Source organism: Spinacia oleracea, chromosome 4, assembly GCF_020520425.1.
Source record: "Spinacia oleracea cultivar Varoflay chromosome 4, BTI_SOV_V1, whole genome shotgun sequence".
Classification (NCBI taxonomy): Eukaryota; Viridiplantae; Streptophyta; class Magnoliopsida; order Caryophyllales; family Amaranthaceae; genus Spinacia; species Spinacia oleracea.
In genome coordinates this window covers 115,834,493-115,859,196 of record NC_079490.1, presented here as the reverse complement: position 1 = coordinate 115,859,196, position 24,704 = coordinate 115,834,493, and the positions used below count along the sequence as shown (strand labels likewise).

Here is a 24,704-nt window from a genome sequence, read left to right as displayed (position 1 = left end):
AATTTCTTTTTATTCATTCTTGTAAGAGCGAATTCTTTCGAGGGATGCTCGGATTTAATTGCAACCTGAATGTGGGTTGACAATGTGCTTAGACGGACCATTGTCTCGTGGTCATCATCTTTCATGGTTTTGAGCTAGTCTTTACGGCCCAATTTTGCCACTACCTGGGTCCTTGATTAGGGGACTATGTACAAGTATTGACGGCGACCTTTGTCTTGAGGTCGTAATCCGATTTTATCTTTTGAGATTATCCAAACACGGGACTTCGTACAGCGTAGTATGGGAATATTGTTTTAACTTTGCATACTCTCTCTTGAAATATATATTTTCTTTCGAGCCCCCAAGCATTCGTGCTTGACGGTCATTTCTTGTGAAAGAGTTTCCTTGGGGATACGCATATTGTAATGTCCTTGATCGCGTTTGGGATCGTGTTCGTAAGTGCGAGCGATCTTTGTAGTGGTGTGCTACTCTTAACAAAGCCATGAGGTGCGACTTTCAGTAAAGAAATCGGCAATTTTCGAGTCGAACGGATACGACAGGGCCTTATAAAAGTTGGGGCCTTTTTTTTTGGGCCTGGGCTCATTTTCGGCGCCGGCCCAGGCCTGGGCGTTTGGAATATTTCACGCCCAAGTGGGGCGTTGAAAATATTGTTTGGGCTGGTCTTTTGATGACACAGTTGGCCTCTTGTTCGTTCGTTTATTTCACTTGGAAATTCTACGTATTCTCTTCTCTTTTGTTTTTTTCCTTATTTTGATTTACAGTGCCCAGAGCTGGGCGTCGGAATATCTGGCGCCTGGTCCTGGGCGTTCAAAGTGCGTCCCAGGCAGGACTTCCTCGTAATGATTTCTCGAGAAGCCGTAGCCGATTGGTGGACTACGGTGTTTGTCGCTTTGGGGCGATTATTTAAAGGAACTGTTGCTCTTAAGGCGTACAGTTATTGCAATAGTCGGGCGAGTCTATATGGCCCGAGGAACATACCTTGAGGCGTAAGACTTTGATCGCTCTTTGGTTTTATTTTGAACGTATATTTTTTTTTCTTTTGAACGTGTTCGTGAATGTTCGATACTTAGAATGTATGTGCGAACGAGCGTTCATAGGATGGTCGTTGCGTGCGGTCCATTAATCACTTTGCTTGAATCATTTTTTTTTGAGCAATGACTGATGTTGAATAGTTTGCTTAGAAGCTTGATAGGGTTCAGGCCCATTCATGAAGTGGGCTCAGGCATCGTGCCCTTTTGATCGTTCAAACATTTGCTTTGAAACTTTTTATTTTATTTTGCTATGGTCGTTTCGTAGCTTGGAGCCCCCAAGTATGCATGTTGGGATGCTTCCTTTTGGCGTACGATTTTTGTAGGTTCTTTCGAGAAAGATGCCTTGGGGTTCCGCTCGTGTAGGTGCGAGCTATCCCTTCCGTGGTAGGTAATGTTTTGCTACCTTTAATCCTTAATGTAGAAGTCGTGTGGCTTGCATTTTGAATTTGGGCGATAAATAGTCTTTGCCTCATACTCTTGGTCGTGCCCGCATTAGTGCAATATGCCTTACTCTTTTTTTTTTTTTAGACTTGTACCGTGGGATGTTTGAACTTATGGTGCGACGTAGGCTTGTGTGGCCTAACAACGTGTCTTAGAACATTCCTCCAGGTGTTGGGATATCATTATTTATTTTTTGCATTGGAGTACTTCATCACGCCTCGTTCAGGTGCTCGAACAAGTGTAGCACCTTCTGCGTGGGTGTGCACGGCTTATTACTTCGTTCGATGCGAGAATTCATAGATGTTTCTTTCTTTTTTTTTTTTTCCTTGATTTTTTTCTTTCGCTTTTGCTTTGGAATGACGTAGACTGTGTAACGGGCGCTTGTAGGGCGAGCGTTATGTGCAGTAGTTTGATCGGAGTTTTGGTGACTCGCGATTTTCAGTTACCCTTGTTAGTGGGGTGACTTTTTAGAATTTGGGAGGGGTTGTAGCCATTCTAAAGTTCGTTTTACACGATCAAACCTTAGGATTGTGCCCCTATGACGTGTGTATAGCATTAGCGTCGAGAACTTGCGATAAAATCGTCATTTCGAGCATTTTTAGAGTGTTTTTCTCAAGCCCCCCAATTGTAGCTGCGGGATTGGCTTGGTGCTATAATGCTTGGCATACGTTTTTATGTATTCATGGTGACATGGATCATGAATAGTTTGAACCAGACTCGTTTAGTGCGAGGTACGTTTGAGTAGTGATTTGCTACTTCTCTTGTAAATGTCGTATTGTGCGACATTGCCATAGTCAAGGTAGTCACATGTTGAAGTGTGCCTTGACCAAAAGCTAGGTGCCTTTGTTTACCCATAATCATATTTATAAATCTTTTTGACTCACTTGCAACATCGAGATAAACGCATACTTAGCTTAAACCAACGACACTTTATTATGTTCGAAGAAGTCTTTGAAAATTATTTGAAATCCGAGTCCTACTGTGTACAATCCGAGGTGTCCTAAGTAAGTTGACTTATAGAAGGGTTCGTACAGGATTACATGAGTGAATCAAAATACTGTTACGATTTTTGGAATGCTGTCTAAGGATTTGCTGGAAGCCAGGGTGCAGGCGTCAAGATATTACTTGTGCCCGTGTGGCACATGCTTTAGGATTTTAGGGCCATCTTTTCCAGAATTGCGGGAATATAAACCGCTTTCAAATTGACTTAGATTTACTTGGTGTATGTCTGTACAAAAGGTCAAGGTATACTTAGTTCTTTCCCTAGCTCTTTCATTTCAATTTTTAGCCCCCAGTTGCTATTATGTCTTCTCATTAATGATGCTTTCAGATTTCGATTTTAGATGTCCGTGTCATATGTCTAAGTAGGGTGAGCCTTGGTTAAGTTCCAAGTCCTATTGACAATGTCTGATTTTTTCAAAGGGGATTAGCAAGCATTCGAATTACCATGAATGGGTACCCTGTGTTCGAAGGAACGATGGGGCGATGTCGTAGAATAATCCTTTTTATTGCAAGCTTACTGCCTTTACTACTTGTTGGCGATTATGACTGTGTCTAGTGGTGAAAGAAGGTCTTTGAGTGAGTTACTTTGCTTTAGGGAGGGTCAAGTAGAGTACTTTAGAGGTCATGGATGCTCGCGCTAGCCCCCATTCAATTGAGGCAAAGCGATCTTTTTAGTATTGGCTAAGTGCCTAGGAGTGTGAGTGCTCCTTCTGGCAAGGGTACGTGCCCTTATTATTTTTCGATGTGTGCTCATTTTGGCATCTTGATGACTTGGATTCTTCCTTTGACTTAAATTTTTCTTTCGACTTGGATTGCAAGTAATTAAATTTCAATAAGGGACTCTATTTTTTATTCTTGTTATTCTATAGGCTTTAATATTTTTGCAAATTGGTTGGACCGAATCATGGGTTGCCTACGTATCCGCCTTAAATAGATTTAATTTGGAATCAGGTCTTGCGTAGTTCTTAGCCAGAAAATGGTTTCTTAGAATGCCGATTTCAAACAAGTACGTTCGAGTGGAATCGTAATGTTTGAAATAGGATGAGATAAGTGAAGTTCATTATTATTTTAATCTGCTGCTTTGCCGTAGGCCAAAAATTTATTTCATTTTTTAAGTACATGTATTAGCACAAATCTTTTCATGTATTTTTTTGGTATGTATATCTGAATACGTGTTGTACACCCCCAAGTGTTTCGTTATTTTTCCGTGTATGTGCGGATAAAATGACGAGCACTTCTGGACAAAATTTGGCAAGCAGAGAGATTCAGCGCCCAGGCTGGGGCGTTAAAGATTCTGGCGCCCAGCTCTGGGCGTTGAAAATGATTCCTTCTTTTCGTTTTGTGTCAAATATTTGCGAATCTTTTTTGTGCGCTAAATGCTCTTTTTATTTTTTAGATGAACTTTAAAGGTGCTTTGCAAAGTTTCTTTTTTACTATTTATTTTTTATTATATATATATTTTTTTTTACTTTAAGCGTAGAATGTACTTTTCATTTGTCTTTTTTTTTATTCGTGACTCAAGACGGCTTGAAAGATGGGTTGAATGAGATAGGATAATTTGTATAGATATTAGTCAAGCATGAGGATTGGAAAGGGTAAAAGATTGTAGAACTTTATGTAGTTTCTGTGGTATGATTTGGATTGGTTGACTCAATTCTTTTCCTTTGTTTACTTGGGTAAATTTCGCACTCTGGGAGGTACGGGCTAAGTATTTCATGGCTCGCTCTTTTCGCTTTCCCTTTTCTCTTTCTCTTTTTTCTTTTTTCTGCTTGGGATTTCTCCCCCTTTTTATTTGGGCTAAAAGGTAGACGGTTGTGGTCTTTGAGTCACGAGGCGAAACTGAGTGAGCCTTGTTTGGTAGGCCTATAGTGGACCTTTAATTTTAGTAGGCCTAGGGTGAACCTTTAAATTGTCTTACTTTGCAAGCGTATTTAGTCGTTTCTTAAAATGTGCAAATAGCGTAGATTCAAAATATTGTTTTTACTTTATTGAAATTTAACGAAAGAATTACATCGAAAATAACTTTTTTGCTTCTTTGCAGATTCCAGTTTCCGGGATTTAATTGGAAGTTATGATTTAGACTCGAACTTTCATTAATTTTTCTGATTATAACTCGTGTATGAATACAAGGAGGTGGCCTAGACTCAAAATAATGACGTGGCGTAAGCCTATAATACTTGACCAAGCCACTCTCAGACTTAGGCTAATTGGACCATAACTTTCGTTGGTTGACACTTTAGATTTTAACCCTTGTGTGTTCATTTGTCATGCGCCATTTTGCTTAATGTTGGCAAGGTGGTTAGTTGGGGAGATCGAATTTTCATTTTTGCAAGACTAGAATCATTAGTGCAGCTTCCCTCTTTAGTGTGTATTGCTTTACCCTAATGGTAGCCTTATGGCATGCCGATTTGGGTATTTTCATGGTTCGTCATGTTGCATTCATGGAAAATCTTTTAGTCCGTACTTAGGAGTACATCAAGGAGCGAGTGGCTCGAGAGGACTATGATAGTCGTGACCCAATGTTATCATAAGCCTTGAGGCCATTAAATTTCTTTTGCCAATGGTATTGACACCTTAGGTTCACTTTGGGGGTTGTGCGACTATGGAGGAATGATTTTCAGAATGTGATTATTTCCATTTTGCAAATACTTGAATTACATAATATATTCTTTTTATTGGTGAGAGAGAGTATTGAGGCCGTAGATTCTTAGCAAGGGATGACAATTACATATGGGTGCTTATTGATTTCTTTTAAATGTTAGGAAGGGAGACTCAATATGGTTTAACCTTTTAACTTGCAGAACGACACCAAGCATTAGGATCGATTCTATGTATAAGACAACTAAGACTTAGGATTTAGATTGTATTTTGGCATAGCCTAGTCTAGACTCGGATTTATTTATTTTTTATTCGAACGTTATTTTTTTCCTTGAAAACTTTATTCGAACATCATTTTTTGAATACTTTTCCCATGTGACATTCAAGGTCATTCTAATTAGCATTCTCGGTTTTGGTGCCGAACATTGTCGTCATAGGAGGCCTAATGACGACGCAAGGAGTTATTTATTTTATAAGTCGTTTTTAGAATTGAGTGCCTTTTTCATACGTCCTCGTAGCAAATTTGTTACGAATTTTTTATTGCTACGTATATTTTGTGCGCGGGCACCGAGGCTGCGGTGCCTGGCCAAAAGGCCAAGCAGCAACTTCAGCGCCCAGCAAGGGCGATGAAATAATTGGCGCCCAGCCAGGGGCACTGAAAATGTGTCCCTGACTGGTACTCGTATTTTTTTCGTCTATTTTTTTGTACATACGACTTAATTTTGCGTGCTTGCCCAATAACGTCCTTTGCGCGTTATGCAGCATCGTGGGATCCGTTACAGGACGTCCTGGGCGTCGCTTATTTTTGTGGCGTTCGCCCGGGACTGCGGAACACGTATTTTGGTATAACTCTTTGGCTAATTGGTGTTTATGAATGTTTGGGAAATTTTTAGGGTCGTTGGTTTTCTAGCGTTATTTGTCACACACAATCACAACACAATCACGTAATTCGCTACACATAACTAACATTACAACATAAAGCAAAAATAATATGTCACGTAGTTTATGATAGGCTTCTATGGGTAATATTTGCGCCGGCTTGGTACCGCTTCTATCGTAGATTCAACACATGCCCCGGTCGAGGTAGTGCATTCAACAGACGAATTTCGTCCCAAGAGGCCAATCACGATGTAAGCCAAGGGGGCATGCACCAATGAGAGGGACCTTAGTGGGCGAGCGATTGGGTTTGGGACGGGTGTACTACTAGCGAAAAGTGCCGAGTGGACAACATTCGAAGCGTATGCACCCCCCGGTTGGCGATGGGTATCCTTAGTCCCAACTCCCGAGATGAAACATGCCAAGGGAGCCGAGATTCGTTATGCGGTTCTGTCCGTTCACATTAATATGCTGATTTTCAGGTCGTCCCAACTTGATAAGGAAATAAACGCGGAGTAGGACCGTTTCACCCTTCGGCTATTTTGATTACCTACGAGCACGAGTATTTCATTAACGATCCCCAGCGGAGTCGCCACTGTGAGGGGGTCGAAAAAGCACGAGGCTAATGCGTGACCTCGTCCCTCGTGGGCGTGACGTTGTCAGATCAAGTGTAGTTAGATTTCCTGTGAGTTTACACCCAATCGACTAGTAATATAGGATTCGCCATTCAGTTTTTAACGACAATGAGAAAAACTGACAAAACCCGGTTATCGTGACATAAAGGGAGTGCAATTATGTTCGACCACGACGGCCATAGGTTCCCTTGTGATTCCTGGTGTGGGGATCGCTCAACGTATACCCGCAGGGCAGAGATTGAGAGTTCGGGGGACTGTAACTACCGAGAGGAGTGCTCATCGATAACTCCAGAGGCAGGTTATCCTTACTAGCTCAGCATAAATAATTGAAGGGACATGCGTTAAATTATTAAACTATTCTGAATTGATTTTAGCAATATGCAACACATAACACTAAATCGATCGTGATTATCTTATTTAGATTGGTTTAAGGTACCTAGCATGATAATTCAATTGTCCAAGGTATTATCTTATTAGGCGTGATAGATCAATCAAGTTAATAGTTTGACAATTTTATAAAAGGGTGATGAAAGCGATTAAATCATATGAGGGACACATTACAACGCACCCTTGAGAGGTGCGTCACGGTTCTCAGAAAACTAACCACTTGGCTTTGCTATTTCTCCTTTTATTTAACGAATCTCGGGTTTCTAAGCAGTGTTCCAGTATTTGGGCTTAATTCATCAGCTACAAGGGACAGGACGCGTTCTGTTCGACTTTTGGGTCGATTGCGACAGAACGCCGGATCAATTTCACAGCGTGAGGCTAGGCTTAAGGCTAGAGTCAATACTCAGGTTATGGAATTGTGTGTTCTGTTGTGTCCTTTTCACGTCGGCTTTAGGGGTCTATTTATAGGAAAAAAGTGGCGTAGAAAGATAGATTTTCAGGAATATGAATATGAAACGGATTAGGAAAAGAATCCGTCCCAGGTATTTTCGGCGCCCAGCACTGGGCGTCAAAGATTTCGGCGCCCAAGGCTGGGCGTTGAAAATAGGATCTGGGCAGAATTCTTTGTCAGATTGGACTCTAGAGTACGGAGTCCATTAAGAGACTTAATCCGAGTTATTTGGTGCGTATCAATTTACGACGGAATGCGTCTGGGCCCTTTACGAACTCTAGGTTCGTTATGAGTTTAATTAATACGTTAACTCTTTTATCGAATTGCGATAGGAATAGAATTCCTTTTACAATTTCTATCTCTTTTAGGATTTATGTTGGAGTGCAACACCTAATTCTGACAGGTTTCTATCTTTTTATTCTTACTACTTTTAGCAATTACCTTTTACGACAACTACTATTTTTAGCAGGTTTCTATAAATGGAAGCTTTGGCTGAAATGAAAGGGTGATTTGAGATTCGTTATTTTATAGGAGATGCGTTGCCAAGTGGAGATTTATGTTCTCATCATCGAACCTTCCCTTTTGGGAATAGGGACAAAAGTAGGTGTCTACACTTATACATAGTTCAAACATCTTTTACTTAGATTTATTCATATGGGTCGAATATCTCCAACGGAGTCTTTCGTGTTTGATTAAACAAATGCCATTACTTAATCCAGAACAATATTATAAGATCTTTGTTAATGGATCTTAATACCCAGTATGCACTAAGTTTCGCCTTGGTCCATCATTGATGAATAATTTCAAATCTAAGTCATTAGCATTTGAGTGTTATTCACAATAGAGATATATGTGTGAAATACACATAGGACGAATTAAGTTTTATGTACTCCCACTAAACGTCTTATATATCTATGAGAATCATGTTCATTTTATGAAACTAAAATACTTATTAGCTTCACTAAAATACAATTCCAATTCCCAATTGCTTGCTTAAATCTGTACTTAGATTTCATAAGCTAGCTTTCCTTTTCAAGCATTATTTGGATCCACAAATCCTATGACATGCCATGTACATAGTTTTCTTCCAACATTTTATTGAGGAATACGTTTTGTCATCCAATTTCCATATGTACCAATATGCAATCATTGCTTGAATTATAGACTTAAGCATTACGATTTTGCATGAGGTTTCAACACAATCCACACCGTGAATTTGCTCATAACCTTTAGCAACTAATCTAGCTTTGTGTGTGAACACAATTTCATGTTTGATGGTTTTTATCCTTAAAACCAATTTGCAACCAATAGGTGTTAACCTATTCTTGCAAATCAACAAAATTTCAATTTTGTTATCAGAACATTGAGTATGTTTTATGGCCTCTAACCATTTAAAACATTTGAGTCTATATATGGCCTCTAACCATTTTAGGGAATCTATATTTCGTCATAGCTTTCTTACAAGTCACAAACTCATTAATCCATGTGATAATAGTTTGACTGCAAGTTGTACGTTTCTTAACTATCTAATAGAAGAATCTCATAGTTTCAGTGACTTGATCTCTATGCCTACTTGGGTATAGAACATCAAACAAATAGAATATCAACAGACACTTTGAAAGTCCTTTGAATATTCTGTTCTCCTTGAAGCGCTTGTTAAGTCTTCTAAGAGATGTCTATTCTTTAAAGCCACTTCTAAAGTCCTTAAAGAATACGTGTTCGGATTTTCTGAAGAACTTCGAAAAGCCTCCGGAATGTACGTTTATGTTTGTTGTTCGCCTCGAAGACCTTTCGAGGTCTATTTTCTCCCACTTGTCATTTTGGAAACGAATCTTCAAAAGGACATTATTTCGAGCAAACAAACATTATGTTCCCAAAAATTCGTGGTAGAAACAATACCCGTGTGTCTCATTTGAATAAATCACAATGAAACATATATCTATACTTGGGCCTTAGTTTGTTGAATAAAAAAACACTAAGCTCCCACTGAGTTTAGGAACTCTTTAGATATATATTATGAAAAGATATTCTGAAATTACTTTTCAATAGCTTTGACGAATTTGGTTTAGTTTGGTGGTAGTTGAGCATTTTGTTTTAGAAATTATAGGAAAGTTCTTTATGATTCATCATTGATCGAATCAAGTACTAATTGACTTCGATAATTCCAACTTAGATATGCCATATCTTATGGAGCTAGATCGTGAAATTACAACACACAATCATTGATGATCATTTTTGGTCTCAAATCATCAACATGATCTATCCTAGATCTTTATGATTTCTTGCCATGTGGATTTTATACTTCTGAATCTTTGAACTGGCCAAACAGATTCAAACTTATATCACTTTGAGTAAATAAACCAATATTCACTTAAATCTAGGTGAAATAATAAAGTCATAAAATCTCTTTCTTTAGTTTTGAACTCTATCGTCTAGGTGCTCTAACAATAGTTCATACCTTTTGTTACTTTCAACAAGTAAGACTAGCTTGTCTTGAATTGATCTAGAAATCAATCAACTTTCAAAAGTCCATCAAAATAGAGCTTATGAATGTTAACTTGTTGATATGGTCTAAGTAATAATGCCAAAGATTAGTGGAACTCAAATCAAGGGGTTGATTTGAACCTAGTAAATTTTTTATTGTTAAAGAGTTGTTTGTTTTAATCAAGCATATTGACTCAACCCGTAAATGACCATTTCATTCAAATAAACAAACAAACATTGTTTTTGTTTTTCTTGAATGTGAGTCTTTCTGTGTTTGAAGCAGAAATTTAGGTATGCTGATTATGGAACGAAATAGCCATTAAGTTCCAGCCTTTGAAAGGACTTAAAACAAACTAGATGACCCTTACAACTAATGTAGCATTGCCATGCTTCATTTCCCACTTGTAGGTCATTAGTGTAGCCTAGCTTCCATTGTTTGAGTTATTACCGAAGTAAGAACCTCAAGCGGTATATGATACCAAGGAAGTTTGATTGCTAGGTCACTTCTCTTTAAACATAAACTTATAGGTAGAAACAGAATCGTAAATTCCTTTCATTTGTTCCTTGTTTTCTTATTTCTTGTACCCTTTCTTATAGTCTTAAGAATCAACTTCTCTAGTGTTTGACTTTTATACTTTGTTAGACGTGTTTGATGTCATTCCAACAGAGTTCTTACCATTTTATTTATGTTGAATATTCTGTTTCAACTAGATGATCTTACCAGAAGCTTCTAAAGTTCTCTAAGCATCGATCTATTCGAATGTCTAGGGACTAGACTCATTCGAGAATTAAATGGACAAAGATATTAGGTTGTTAACCATTGGTAAAGCTGAGCGTTTAAACTCAATGCTTTATCATCTCAAAAATACATTGTATTTTTGAATCCACAAGCACTAATCGGTTCGCCATTCGATTTTGATATTCGAAAACAACCATAAAAGTCGCTAAAAGAAACGTACATTTTAAATTGCTCATTTTCTCTCATTTCTGTGAATCGTTCTTGGATTCATTACCAATCGAGGAAATTTACTGTTACCTTTCTAAAAGGATTTACTGCAGTGCAAGATATTTAATTATAAACAATAATTAAAACATACATTGAAGCATGCAAAGTCTAAACATTTATCACGAGTAATAACTTGAAAATTAAAGCAATCATGAAATTTAAACAAGTTATTAGCATTTTATTCGATTTTATTGTTCCGGCAGGTGTGAATAAAATGATTCCAAGACCCTAAAATCATTGAAGAATTAAGCACATTATGTATTTTGACTCAATTCTAAAATATTTTAGGTAAGCAAAAACCTTTTGCTAATATTCTAGAAACTACTCATGGTTAATAGGTACGTCTAAGGACTTATTAGGTAAACCTATCGATTTTGCCACGACATAAAAGGACTCCTTACTTATATCGTTGAGTTTCACCAAAACTAACATGTACTCACAATTATTTGTGTACCTTACCCCTTTAGTATCGATAAGTAACACCTCGCTATGGCGGAAACCTATTACTAAGATCGATGTAAAGGATATCCAAGTAAGTGTTATTTTGGCATGGCACCTTTTAACTCAATTTTTAAGTTTGGAACTTAAGGCTCTTACTATGTTGGTTAGATTTTAAGTGAACTAAAATCCTTAATCATGCAACATAATCAAGCCACAATCTTATGCATATTTAAGACATATTTAAAAGCAATAAATAACTTAAAGCATGCATAAGATAATTGTGATCTAGTATGGCCCGACTTCATCTTGAAGCTTCAACTTCAAAGTCCGTCTTGAAAATGGATTGGAAACTCCGTCTTGAATTTCACCGTGGGAGGCGCCATTTTCTTCAAATAGGATAAGCTATAATTAAACTAATTACAACTATTTGATGGTACGCAGACCATATTTGAATTGAAAAACAAATTTGGTGCTTAAGACCAATTACATTCAAATTAATGGTACGCAGACCATATTTTCTATCCTATTTGGGCCACACTAGTCACTTCATAACCTGCAAAACAGCACATATATAATATAATACTATTCACCCATTCATTATCATGAATGGCCCACATAGCTGGTTAGTAAAAACACGTTGTATGCATCACATAAATATTTGCAGCAATTAATCAAGGGCACCAATAATCTACCAATTATTCACTCCTTATTAATTCTAATCAAGTTGTTTAACCTTAAAGGATTTGTAGACCTAATCAAGAGTTTATGGCTAAAAATACTCCCACTTAAACCAATAACTTTATATGCTTTACTAATTTTAAACATAAAAATGTATTTCTAGTCTAACCGGAAACATACAAATTTAATTAAAATTTAAAGCTCATATAAAATTATAATCGAATCCATTTATTTAATTTATTTTTCAGTTGAATTAAATGAATTTAAATTAGTTCAAGGTTTAATTTTAGTAAAATAATTAGTATAAATTAAAATTTATAATAATTATAATATTCAAAATTAAAATCCGAGAAAACAATTTAAATTATCAATTTTAAAATTAATTAAAATTATTTCCGAATTGAATTTAAAATTAAAACGAAACGCATCAATACTTTGCAAGACGAGGCACTTGGGCTTGCGCCCAAGCCCCATCGAGCTACGAGGCCCATGCCCCGTGCCTATTGATCGTCGCACATAGCCCGCACAACCATACGCACCCAAGCCCATGCCACGCACACACGCAACCTTGCGGGCTACGCTGCGCGCAACATTGTTGCGTCGTGGCTGCTGCTCCTTGGCGAGCTTGGTGCGTTGTGGCACAGCGTAATGCTGCCCACACGCATCTAGCTCATCGTTGTGTGCCTTGCCCTCGCCCATCGTACTGCGCGCATGCCAAGGCGTAGAGCCTTGCGTGCCGCATAGCTCGTTGCTCGTTGCTCGTTGCATTTGTACCGCACGGGCGACGAGCTCCCTTGCTCGTCGTCGCGTGCCCGCACTATACAACAACCCTTAAGGGTAACACGTAGTTTCATTGCTTTGTGCGTGCAACATTTATGGGCGTTTTCATAAAAATTTAAAATTTTTAATTTAAAATTAATGACAAATTAATAAATCATATTAATTTCATAATTTTAGGGCGAAAAATCGAAAATTTATTAATCAATTAATTTCCAATTAACATGGATTCAAATATAGGTCATAAAAATTTAAAATTTAACATAAATTAACAATTTTTATGGTGGTTTTTAATCATGGGTACCTAATTAAATTATTAATTAATTATGAAAAACAAATCAATTCTAAATTATTCGAATTTCAACAAATTAATCATAATTACAAATTAGGTTGTATAATTAACAAGGCTAGGCATTCAAACTTGTTAAATATATACTGTAGGTCAATCAAAGTTCAAGATTTATCAACAAGAATCGCAAATATTCAATTTTAACATCTTAAATTTACAAACTTTTGCGTTCGAAAAACTAAAACCTCGGAAAAGTCATAGTTAGGCTTCGAATTTGGGAATTCTGGTTTCGGCGAAAAATATTACTTTTGTCAAAATTTTAGAATGCCTTTTACATGCGGAATTGACACAAAAATCACTCGATTTGGATGAGTAACGAAGAAACTGCCGAAAAACTGCTTACATATAATTAAATAAACGCAATTTGCATTTAATTAACAATTACGAAAATGAATCACCCCTTTTAATTCTTTGCAAATTTGTAAAATTTAACCATGTTATGCAATTTAGATTATAAAAATAATAAGAGGCTCTGATACCACTGTTGGGTTATGATACATATGACAAAACATAAATCATGCGGAAAACCTTAATGCCAGGAAACATATTATTTACACATAATCATTTAGCATAATTCAGATCCATACACTTTGTAGCGTGCCCTCCCTAGCTGCGCCCGAACCGAACAAGAACAAGTCTTTAGGACTCCAAGTGTCGTCCCTCCGTAGATAGTCCACAGCACGTCCGGATCCGCCTTAAGCTTGACCAACTAGAATCGGCCTTAAGGTACTATAAATTTCGGCTAATAGGGCAAGTGTTTGTGGCTGATTTTTGCTTGAAAACTTACCTTTGAATACTTGAATCTTACGTCAATAAATTTGTGACCCTAGGCACATATTTATAGAGTTATTGAAAAGGACTTAGAATCCTATTAGAATCCAATTTAGTTTAATTAGAATCCTGTTAGGACTCTTATTAAATAAAATCTATCTACTAGGATTAGGATTTAATCATAGAATAAATTCTAATAGCTTTAGGATTTGTACTGCACACAACCGTACACGAGCACGAACACGAGCACCACCCGCGCAAGCCTTACGGCCCACGCGAGCTGCACTCGCTCGCAGCCCAAATATCGCAGCCCATATTGCTCCGCGCGCGCCAAGGCCTTGCTGGGCCTAGCCTTGCGCTGGGCCTGGCGGGGCTTGGCTGTGTGCGATTGATGCGTGTGGCTTGCTGGGCGATGGCCCGGCTTCGTGCTGGGCCTTCGTCTGGCAGGCCTCGTCCGATGCTAATTCGTACGATACGCTTCCGATTAAATTCCCGATTCCGGAATTCATTTCCGATACGAACAATATTTAACATTTCCGATCCCGGAATTAATTTCCGTTTTGAACAAATATTTAATATTTCCGTTTCCGGAATTATTATCCGATTTCGATAATATTTCCGATTCTGACAATATTTCCGTTTCCGGCAATATTTCCGATTCCGGCAATATTTCCATTTCCAATAATATTTTCCGATACGTACCATGTTTCCGTTTCCAGCAACATCTACGACTTGGATAATATTTATATTTCCGATACGATCCATATTTCCGTTTCCGGCAATATCATCGTTTCCGGATTATTCATTTCTTGCTTTTGACGATCTCAGCTCCCGCTGAAACCAAGATCCGTCGATTCCGAATATCCATAGATGGAGTATTTAATGTCATTAAATACTTGATATGTTTACGTACTATTTGTGTGACCCTACGGGTTCAGTCAAGAGTAAGTTGTGGATTAATATCATTAATTCCACTTGAACTGAAGCGGCCTCTAGCTAGGCATTCAGCTCACTTGATCTCACTGAATTTATTAACTTGTTAATTAATACTGAACCACATTTATTAGACTTAACATTAAATGCCTACTTGGACCAAGGGCATTATTTCCTTCACAACAATCTTATGAAGTATGAGAAAAACACGAAAAAAATGCTACTGAAGTAAAAAAAATGCCATCAAGTACTTCTTGTCAACACTATAAGTTCAAATCCAAAAAAATACACTGGCAAGACATAAACTCGATTAACAAAAAAATCAAGAGAATGATTCAACGAACATTTACAAAGAAGAAAGTGTTATGCTTGTAAAAGGAACAAATAGCAAAAGCCAAAAGTACATTATTATTTTTTCTTGGAAAAAATGATGGGTTGTTCAACCAAAAGACTTGGTTCGTCAGCAATACACAAAAAAGAGTTGTGAAATTAGATATGTCCAAACACATTCCTCAAGTGAATCACAAAAGGGGAGAAAGTGCATTACCACTTGATTTAGGCTGCCAATCCATGATAAGCTTCACGTCTTTTGATTTTAAAGAAGCAGTTAGATAATTCATAAAACCAGACCAGGGACCACCAATGCCTATGCCATCTCTCTACACACAAATAAAACAAGTTGACGTGAATTATACCTCCAAGACAAAGATCCTTCAAATTCTCATGAGTTGAAAAACACTGATTAGGCCTTTAGGGATTAAATTCATCCATAACAGAGGAATATATGATATAAACAAAAAATGCAGGGACTACTCATTCATCATTTTTAGTTTTAAAAATAAAATAAAAAATAATAATTCACAAAGATGAGAAATTTTCCAATTTGAGTTGTTAGAACATAATTAACCACCATGTGAGACAATTACAGTAAAAAAATCATTTAAATACAGAAAAAATTCACAAGAATTAAACAAATCAACCAATTTAACCAAAATATGAACATAATTCTAAAATCAAAATTGCAGAAAATACAGAAAATATACTAAATCAATTATGATTCAAATCATGATAATTAGTGATCCCTCTCTCCAATACATAAATTGAAATATATACATGATAGGAAATATAAAGCCTAGTCTGAAGCATCAAAACCCCCCAAAAAGATCGATATATTTACATGATCGGAAATATAAACCCTAATATGAAGCATTAAAAGCCCCAAAAAATCGAAATTTAAATAAAAAGACCTAGAAAATTCGAAAAAGTTCAGGAATTGAAGGAAGATAAGAAGGAAAATACATGAAATTCCTTTGAAGTAGAACAAAAGTGATAGCTTTGGATACAATAGATGATCGAAATTGTAAACCCCAAAAAATCGAAATTTAAATACATAGACATAAAAAATTCTAAATAATCATAATTGTGAGAAGTAAGAAGAAAATACCTGATGTCAGTCGAAGAGGAGAGACGAACCTAACTCGAAAATGGAATTGGAGACGGGAGGAATCAGTTGTCGAAATGAGAAGGGAAGTAAAGCAAGGGCGAAGGATGGAGATCTTGGTTGCAGAGTGAAAGGGCCAAGCGGCACAATCGAAAGGAGAGGGACAAAAACATAATTACACGGTCTTTAAGGAAGAAGACAAAATAAATTTGTGCATGAAAGTGGGGCATAACGGTAAATTCACTATTACGTGAATTGTAATCATAAGTCCTTGCTTTTATAAGTGTTAGGATTTTATTGACTTTAACGAAAAATGAGACAGTGTTAACAAAAGTAGCTGTTTCTATCCATTTTGAAGGACTAAACTATTCCTTTTGTAACTAGAGGGACCAAACAACTTTATTTTTGAAAAGTTTAGGGACCTCCGATCTTATTGGCTCCACCTGAAAACCTCAATTGATTACCGCTTCTAACAACAATCGCTTTAACCTTTACCATCAAAATCGAAAAGAGAAAAAGATCACAACTACCACCCACAGCACTGCAACAGCCAATGCATTGACATTAGAACTAGTAAAACAACCGAACAAGCCAACAACCAAACTCGAGAGGCTACGAAAACAAAGGAAAAAATGGCCCTTAACTGAATTAGTGGAGAAGAGATAGCCGAGCGAGTCTGCCTTTCCTCCACCTCCGCCAGGTACTCCGCCGGAACATTTCTGAGCTTATTTTTTTTTTATATAATTTGGCATAATTAATTTCCCCTCGTATTAATTGTATTGAATTCATGCCTTGCATAGGTACTGAGCTAGTAGCTGTGATCAAATAATTTTGATTTTACGAAAAATCTCAATGATGAAAGCTGAATGTTTTATCAAAGAGCTCAAATTCAAGTACAGAGGGCAGGTTTTCGCACATTTAAAGCGTAATCATTTTGTTGCTTTAATCTCCCCATTTTCTTCAACTATTTGTCAATTTCATTCCAATTCTATGTTAAATTATAGAGTTATCAACAATAAACATGATTTTAGGGGGAGAAATCATCAGAATGTAAGGACTGAGCAAGTGGGTTTTAGGAAAATTAGGAATTTGAAGCCTAATTTGCGAACCCCATCGTTGCAGAAGGATGAATTTGATAAAACTGGGGGTAGGTTTGATGGGATTCGGCTTATGGGTGTTGAGCAAAATAGGAATTTTAGGTCTAATTTGCTAATCCCATCGTCGCAGAAGGATGATTTTGATAAGATTGACGGTGGTTTCAATGGGATAGGTTCTTTTGGGAGTTGTTTAAGTCATTCCGTAAATGAGATATCGTCTGATGAAGAAGAATCAGATATAGATGGCACAAATAGTAGACAGAATTATGTTGAGGATGAAGAATTTGAGGTCTTGGATTCATATAATAAGAACTATCAGCAAGTTGGTGATTGTGATAGAAGATATGAAATGGATGAAAGTGAATTAAGGCATCCGTTGGTGAGAGAAATTTGTAGGCTGGTTGGGCTGAGATTGAATTGGAACCCTGACCTTGAAAGCCAGATGAAAAATTTATTGAGAAGCATCAAACCAAGTCAAGTATGCGCAGTTCTTCACTCTCAAGACGATGAAAGGGTAGCTTTAGAGTTCTTCTACTGGGCTGACAGGCAGTGGCGGTATCGTCATGACTCAGTCGTGTACTATGCTATGCTTCAAATTCTAGGCAAGACTAAATTGTGTGAGGGTGCTCGGAGAGTTCTCCATCTTATGCGTAGGAGAAGTATCCATCGCACTCCAGAGGCTTTTTGTTATTTGATGATTTCTTACAGCAGGGCGGAGAAAGTAAGGCATGCAATGGGGGTTCTTAGAATGATGCAAATGGCTGGGGTTCAACCTAACCTATCTACATGTAATACTGCCCTTCATGTTTTAGTGATGGGCAACAGGTTGGACAAAGCATTTAGATTCTTAAAGAGGATGCAAATTGTTGGAATTGCACCGGATGTTGTTACGTATAACTGTTTAATTAAGGGTTACTGTGATGTTAATCAGGTGCAAGATGCCATCAAGTTGATTGAGGATATGCCTCTTAGGGGATGTGCGCCTGATAAAGTTAGCTTTTATACAGTAATAAATTACTTCTGTAAAGGGAAAAACATGGCTGAGATACAGGTGCTACTTGAGAAAATGATGGCCTGTAACTTGTTGCTAGATATGGTCACATATAATAATCTTATTCATATGCTTTGCAAGTATGGACACAGTGATGAAGCTTATGAATTTTTAAAAGAAGCACAGGAGCGAGGATTTCGGATGGACAAAGTTAGTTATACCGCGTTGGTTCACTCTTTATGCCGTGAAGGAAGGATAGACAGAGCAGAAGAAATTGTTAATGAGATGTTGGAGAAGAATTGCATCCCAGATGTAGTGACTTACACTGCTGTTGTAGATGGGTTTTGTCGAGTGGGGAGGGTGGATGAGGCTAAGGAAAAGCTTCAGCAAATGTACAAGAATGGCTATAAACCAAACACTGTATCATACACAGCCTTGCTAAATGGTCTTTGTCATATCGGTCGCTCTTCAGAAGCTCGGGACATGATGAATAAGAGTGAGGAGGAGTGGTGGACCCCAAATGCCATCACATATAGTGTTGTGATGCATGGTTTCCAAAGAGAAGGACAATTGTTCGAGGCATGTGATGTGGTTAGGGAGATGATTACGAAGGGGTTTTTTCCATCTGCTGCTGAAACCAATTTGTTGCTCTTATCTCTCTGCAGGGAAGGAAAAACAGATGAGGCTAAACGGTTTATGCAAGAGTGTCTGAGCAAGGGATGTGACATTAACGTTATAAACTTTACAACTGTTATTCATGCACATTTTCAGAAGGATGACATGGTGGGAGCTCTTTCGTTACTTGATGACATGTATTTGGTCAACAAGAGCCCCGACATCGTGACATATACAACAATTGTTGATGCATTGGGCAAAAGAGGAAAAATTGAAGAGGCTACTGATCTTATAAAGAAAATGCTGGGGAGGAGCATACTTCCAAATCCTGTTATGTACCGAATGATAATTCACCGCTATTGTCAGAATGGCAGGGTCGAAGATTTGTTAAAGCTATTGGAGAAGTTGCTGCCTAAGCAGCCCTACCAGACTGCTTATAATCAAGTCATAGAAAAGCTTTGTAGCTTTGGATACATAAGTGAAGCTTACAACCTTTTGGGTAAAGTTCTGAGAACGGCTTCAAGGATCGATGCTCAGTCTTGCCATGTGCTCATGCAAAGTTATCTAAACAGAGGAAATCCTCTTTTGGCATACAAAGTTGCTTGTAGGATGTTTAGGCGGAATTTAATACCTGACTCAAAGTTATGTATAAAGGTAAACAAGAAACTAAAATTAGATGGAAATATTAAAGAGGCAGACAGTCTTATGATCCATTTTGTTGAGCGTGGCCTTCTATTTCCTTGTTGAATAACTTGCTCAACTGCCAAGGACTTTCCTGTGTGTGGATGAAGTTCTGAAAGGCTTTGTTTAAGGAGCCAGTTCTCATTTTCTCCGACCACTATTTTAGTCAAGGTGAGATAAGTTTATGAGTTACTCTTATCTACCTTTCCGCTTGCTTTAGTCAGTCTTAGTTATTGTCTGCCATATACCTATGTGTGCTTGTGTTTCCTTCTCTATTAATAATATTAGTCTGTTTAGTATCTCCATGAAGTTTCAGGGTTGTGATTAGACGAGCTTAGGCCAACTTGACCTGCGTGAGAGTAATTCTGATCTAACTGGTTTACACTAAATTTAGATCACGCAGATCTTTTTACTCAAGATTGCATGGCTGCATCTAATACTTTTTGGCAATTAAAGATTATTTATTACCTAATGAAATCATTGTAAACCAAGTTAACAGCCAATACAGATAAGTAGAAAACCTCTAATTCAAACAAGCAACAAAAGCAAACAGCAAAAGCTGAATAACAGAGCTACAACAAGTAAATCTTCTAAACAACCTCAACAAGGATTTACTAATAGGAATTTCGGTTGCTGTCAGTTGCTCTGCAAGCAACCTTGAATTTCTTCGAAAATGTTCCCCAGAGCTTTGCAAGCTTCATTGAACACCTTGTCATTCCTCTGCATCCACAGAATGTAAACACACTCAAAATACGGAGTGCTTTTAGGTCTCTTTCTTTTAATGCATTTGACTGCCCATTGTAATTCAGGGCTAAACCCAGTAGCAGGCATGTAACATGCAGTAGCCTCAAATTTCTCTCTCAAATTGGAGCAGTAAATGGACATTGAAGAAACAAAAGCTCTAGTCTCATTGCATATACCACAGAAAGCAACAGGTAGATTTTGGAATCAAATTCCAACTCAGCATCCTATCTGTTGTAGTAAGTCTGCTTAGAATAGACAACCAGGTGGCTAATAAGCTCCTAGGAGAAGCCCTGTTATTGCATAAAACTCTTTCCCAAGCAACTTGATTTTAATTTTCCCCAGAGTTTCTGGTGTCTTAGCTTAATGGAAAACATTCGGCTCTGTATAGTACAACTGCAACCGCACCTCCAACCTTCTCAACAAAACTCTAGTAACTAAGAGTCTTCCTCAATAACCAAGATATATTTATACAACAAGTAAAACTAGCCTGAATCTAAACTTACACTGGTTCTTCTGTTTTCCATTTAATGGTATTTTATTGAAGCACATATGAAACATTATATTCTGCGCGCTTTGATGTTAGGACAGTAAGATTGTGTTTTGCCAAGTGTTATGGCTGATTTTGAATTCAATTTCCCATTATATGAGAAAACTGTCATAGTTTCTTCTGCTTGTACTTCTTTTGTGCTTGTGGAAAGGGTTATTTAGTATATATACGTACATTGAAATGCTTATTGTTATTTATATGGTTTTCTGGTAAAAACATCTGTCCTTTGCTATATTTTGTTTATAGTTATGGGACTTATGGCTCAGAATGTTATAACGTATGCAAAGAAAGAATAAATAACGTAATAAAGAACGCAGAGAATTTAACGTGGTTCACTAACAATGTGTTAGCTAAGTCCACAGGCAGAGGGGAGGAAAGTTTTATTGATCTTGAGGATTACAGATTACAGAATACAACTAGGTTTTGACCTAGAGAGTTTATATAGTATTCTCTAGACAGATGCGGAAAAGCCAGAAAATAGGCTCAAAATAGATAACCCTAGTCCAGAATAACAGATACCGTAAAGCGTAAAGTGTAAACATTACATCTGGAGCAAAAGCAAATATCGGCAATTGAGAAACATGCACTATCTGCAAGCAACACTTGATATCATGGTAAGCAAACTTATTATGATGTCAGCGAGTCCCTTTATACCTTTATCAGCTACAATCTGAATATCAGTGACATGATTCAACTAATGCCACAGCAATGAAGCCATCTTCTCTGAGTTTTCTATACATGCTACATTTCGATGGAATAGCATATGCCCCAGTGGTCACAAATCATTTTCTTGTCTGTTTATTTTAACTGGAACTAGCCTACCAAGTGTAACTCTCACTTGGGAACAATCAAAAGCACGAGGATTATAATTGAATAAGCTGGAAGCCTGAAACTGTTTAGGAGATCTTGTAGTTAATTTCTATGATAAGATAAATATTCTTTCATGCCGTTAGGTTATACACCTAACATATCCTTACTAAACAACTTATAAGTGGAGGATGCTGGTATTTTTAGGCTTGTATTTCGGATTATATCAAATTGGGATTTTTTTGGGTGTTATTGTATTATTTAAATTGCCAATGAAGCCTGCAAATATTGCCATTGTTTTCAATCTATTTCTGGACAGCTTTTAACTAGATGTCACTTTATTTGCCTGCTTGTTTTACTTGATAGTGTTGCTTCGATGAAATGGCCTTGACTTGCTGCCTATATAATTTGGTTATGGTTTTTGTTCAGCAAAACATGGTTGCAGGGTATTTAATGGCACCATATGTTTTTATTTACTCAGGTAAGTTTGTGGTTTTATTTTCTTGAGGGTTCCTGTCATTTATTATGTTGGGTAAAAAACAGAGGATTTAGTTAGTTTTCTCCTATTTATTTTGCTGCAGAATTTGAGGACTTTGTTTATGGCACATTTCTACTAACCTGGCACCCCATGTATTTGGGACATTGGATAAAAAAGAACTCTGTATTACTCAGCAATGCTGACAAATTTTATCCCCTGCTATAACTTTAATAGGCAATTAGGCATAGGTAAATTTGCAACATCATAATAACTTTTTGTTGTGGAGGAACTTGGTTTTCAATATTGTTAATAGGAGACTTTCAGATTCACATCAAAGATATTTGGTTACATAAATTTTATTTGAAACGTACTGGTTTAAATGATTTAATATGACAAGAAATTCTGAAATATGCGTCAATTCCGAAATAATGATACCTTCTGTTCCGGTGTTGAAGCGGATGGAACAATGGGTTTCGAATGAAGGCCCTTTTGAGTGTGTTGAAGATATTGCTAGCTTCAATAAGTGTTGTCCGAATTCACCTGCACAAAGACAATGTTACTAGCCTCGGGGGTGTTTCCGAGGAAAGCCCCTCCGATGCCTAAGTAAGAACAATGCTCGGATTCTAGAGAGAGAAGTTCTCTAGAGAGTAGTCTTAAGGCAATAAGTTGGACGTACCTTAAGGTGTGAGCCTTGACGGCCTATTTATAGTGTTTGCATGATAAATGCCCATAGGTCATTTATTGTTATTGGGCCTTGGGCCTTGGTTGATGGCTGAATAGCCTTTTTAGTTGTCGCAGGTTTGATGTTGTTGTTTTAAGCCATTGGGCTTTGGACTTAGCGGCCCAATTGATAGTCAATTGGGAGCCCAAACAACATGCCCCCCAGACCCGGTCCATTTTGGAATAAATGGGCGGGTTTCCATATACCAGAAGTTGGAAAGTTTTCCATCTCTTTTTTCGAAAAGGGACATTGAGTTCAATGCGTGAGTGGGACAGGTGTCGAGGAGATATCTTAGATGTGGTATTCATCGTACGGCTCGAAATGAAGTGGAAGTTAGGCAGTTTTTTGGAGCAAGGCCTATAAATACTCGACCCAAATCATCATTCGAAACTTTATTCACCAAAATCCTTCTTAAGCTTTCCCAGAATTTCGACGGTTTCTTTGTGAGTTTTCTTCAGATCTTCGTGAATTCGTCAAGAATCAGCTTCGGGTCTTTGCTCCATTCGATTCGTCGGCGATTTCCGCTCCGAGGAAGGTAATTTGTTTCTTGTTTTCTCTTTTTACTCTTCAGTTCTTCGCACTTCGGCACTCTACTTTCTTTGGAGTGTTTGCCATGGCTGGAGGGAGATGGAAGAAGAAAACTGGTGCGGTATCCTCGTCTAGTGGTTCCGAGGATAGATCAGCGAAAACCTCTTTCGAGGATGAAGAGCGCTCGGGGAGTGGGGCTCGTGCTGGGCCGAGCCACGGAACTGGTGCTACTGGCCGCTTTCCTATTCGTCCTTTCTTCCCGAGGCGGTGGGAGGAGGCGGATCCTGAGGGTAAACTTGCGGCTCTTTTCAACGATCCGAGTGATATTGCTGGTCCTGACGGCACGGCCGTTGAGGGGGAGTGGTTAGTTGAAGCTCGTCGGGGGCGTTATCATCGGCTCGCCGAGGATCTTTATGGCATTCAATATGCCTTGGGTTACTGGTGCGAGCTTCCGCTTCAGAAGCATGCTCGGGTGACGAGGCCGCCCCCAGGATTCATTGTTGTGTACCTCCACCATTTTGACTATGGGCTTCGGTTTCTTTTGAATCCGTTCGTTTCCCGAGTGTTGGAGGAGTACAACATTTCTTTGGCACAGTTGACGCCGAAGTCGATGCGTCACATCATCTCTTATCGCTGGACGTGCGATTTTCTGGGTTATCCCCCATCTCTCGAGGTTTTCAAGGAGATACACGAGCTCGGGAGGAATCAGAATGCCCAACATGGTTGGTGGACCATTACCAACAAGCGGCTTCGGAAGGGCGAATCGCAGTATCTGACTGCGTTTCCTTATGTTTCTTCGGTTCACAATTGGAAGAAGCAGTGGCTTCTAGTGCGGGTGCCCGTGGATCCGAAGCATCCCCATTACTATGCACCACCGAATTGGTTTGTCAGGGTGGATTCGGAGATGTCTAGGGTTGGCCCGGTCGATCTGGAGAATCCGGATCATGTTGCTCTTCTGGAGTGGTTCCGAGCGAAAACGACTAGGGAGCCTTTGCATTGGCTTCCTAATTTCCATTATATCACTCAGGAGGCTCTCCTCGCTGCTGCCGGTCTCAGTAGGATCTACGATAGGGGTGAGATTTCTCGTGCTGAGATCGTGCTTCGGCTGAGGTGCTTGCCTCTCCTTGGCTTTGCCTGTATCTGACTTTTCTTATTTTTTATTGCAGCGTTCGGCGAGGCTGCTATTGACCCTGA

The 24,704-nt window shown here is 38.2% G+C and overlaps 1 protein-coding gene across 1 annotated transcript; it reads left to right on the top strand.

Moving 5' to 3' along the window:
• Positions 1 to 16,787: 16,787 nt before the first annotated feature.
• Positions 16,788 to 19,986, top strand: LOC110783868 (pentatricopeptide repeat-containing protein At1g09900). Its single transcript, XM_021988251.2, has 2 exons — positions 16,788 to 17,001; positions 17,102 to 19,986. Exon 2 carries the CDS (start codon positions 17,154 to 17,156, stop codon positions 19,749 to 19,751), a length of 2,598 nt encoding a protein of 865 aa, XP_021843943.2. The 5' UTR covers positions 16,788 to 17,001; positions 17,102 to 17,153; the 3' UTR covers positions 19,752 to 19,986.
• Positions 19,987 to 24,704: the final 4,718 nt, after the last annotated feature.

What these genes read in the sequence shown, in the direction of transcription:
- LOC110783868 (XM_021988251.2), top strand. Translation starts at nt 17,154, where the DNA reads ATGATGAAAGCTGAATGTTTTATCAAAGAGCTCAAATTCAAGTACAGA.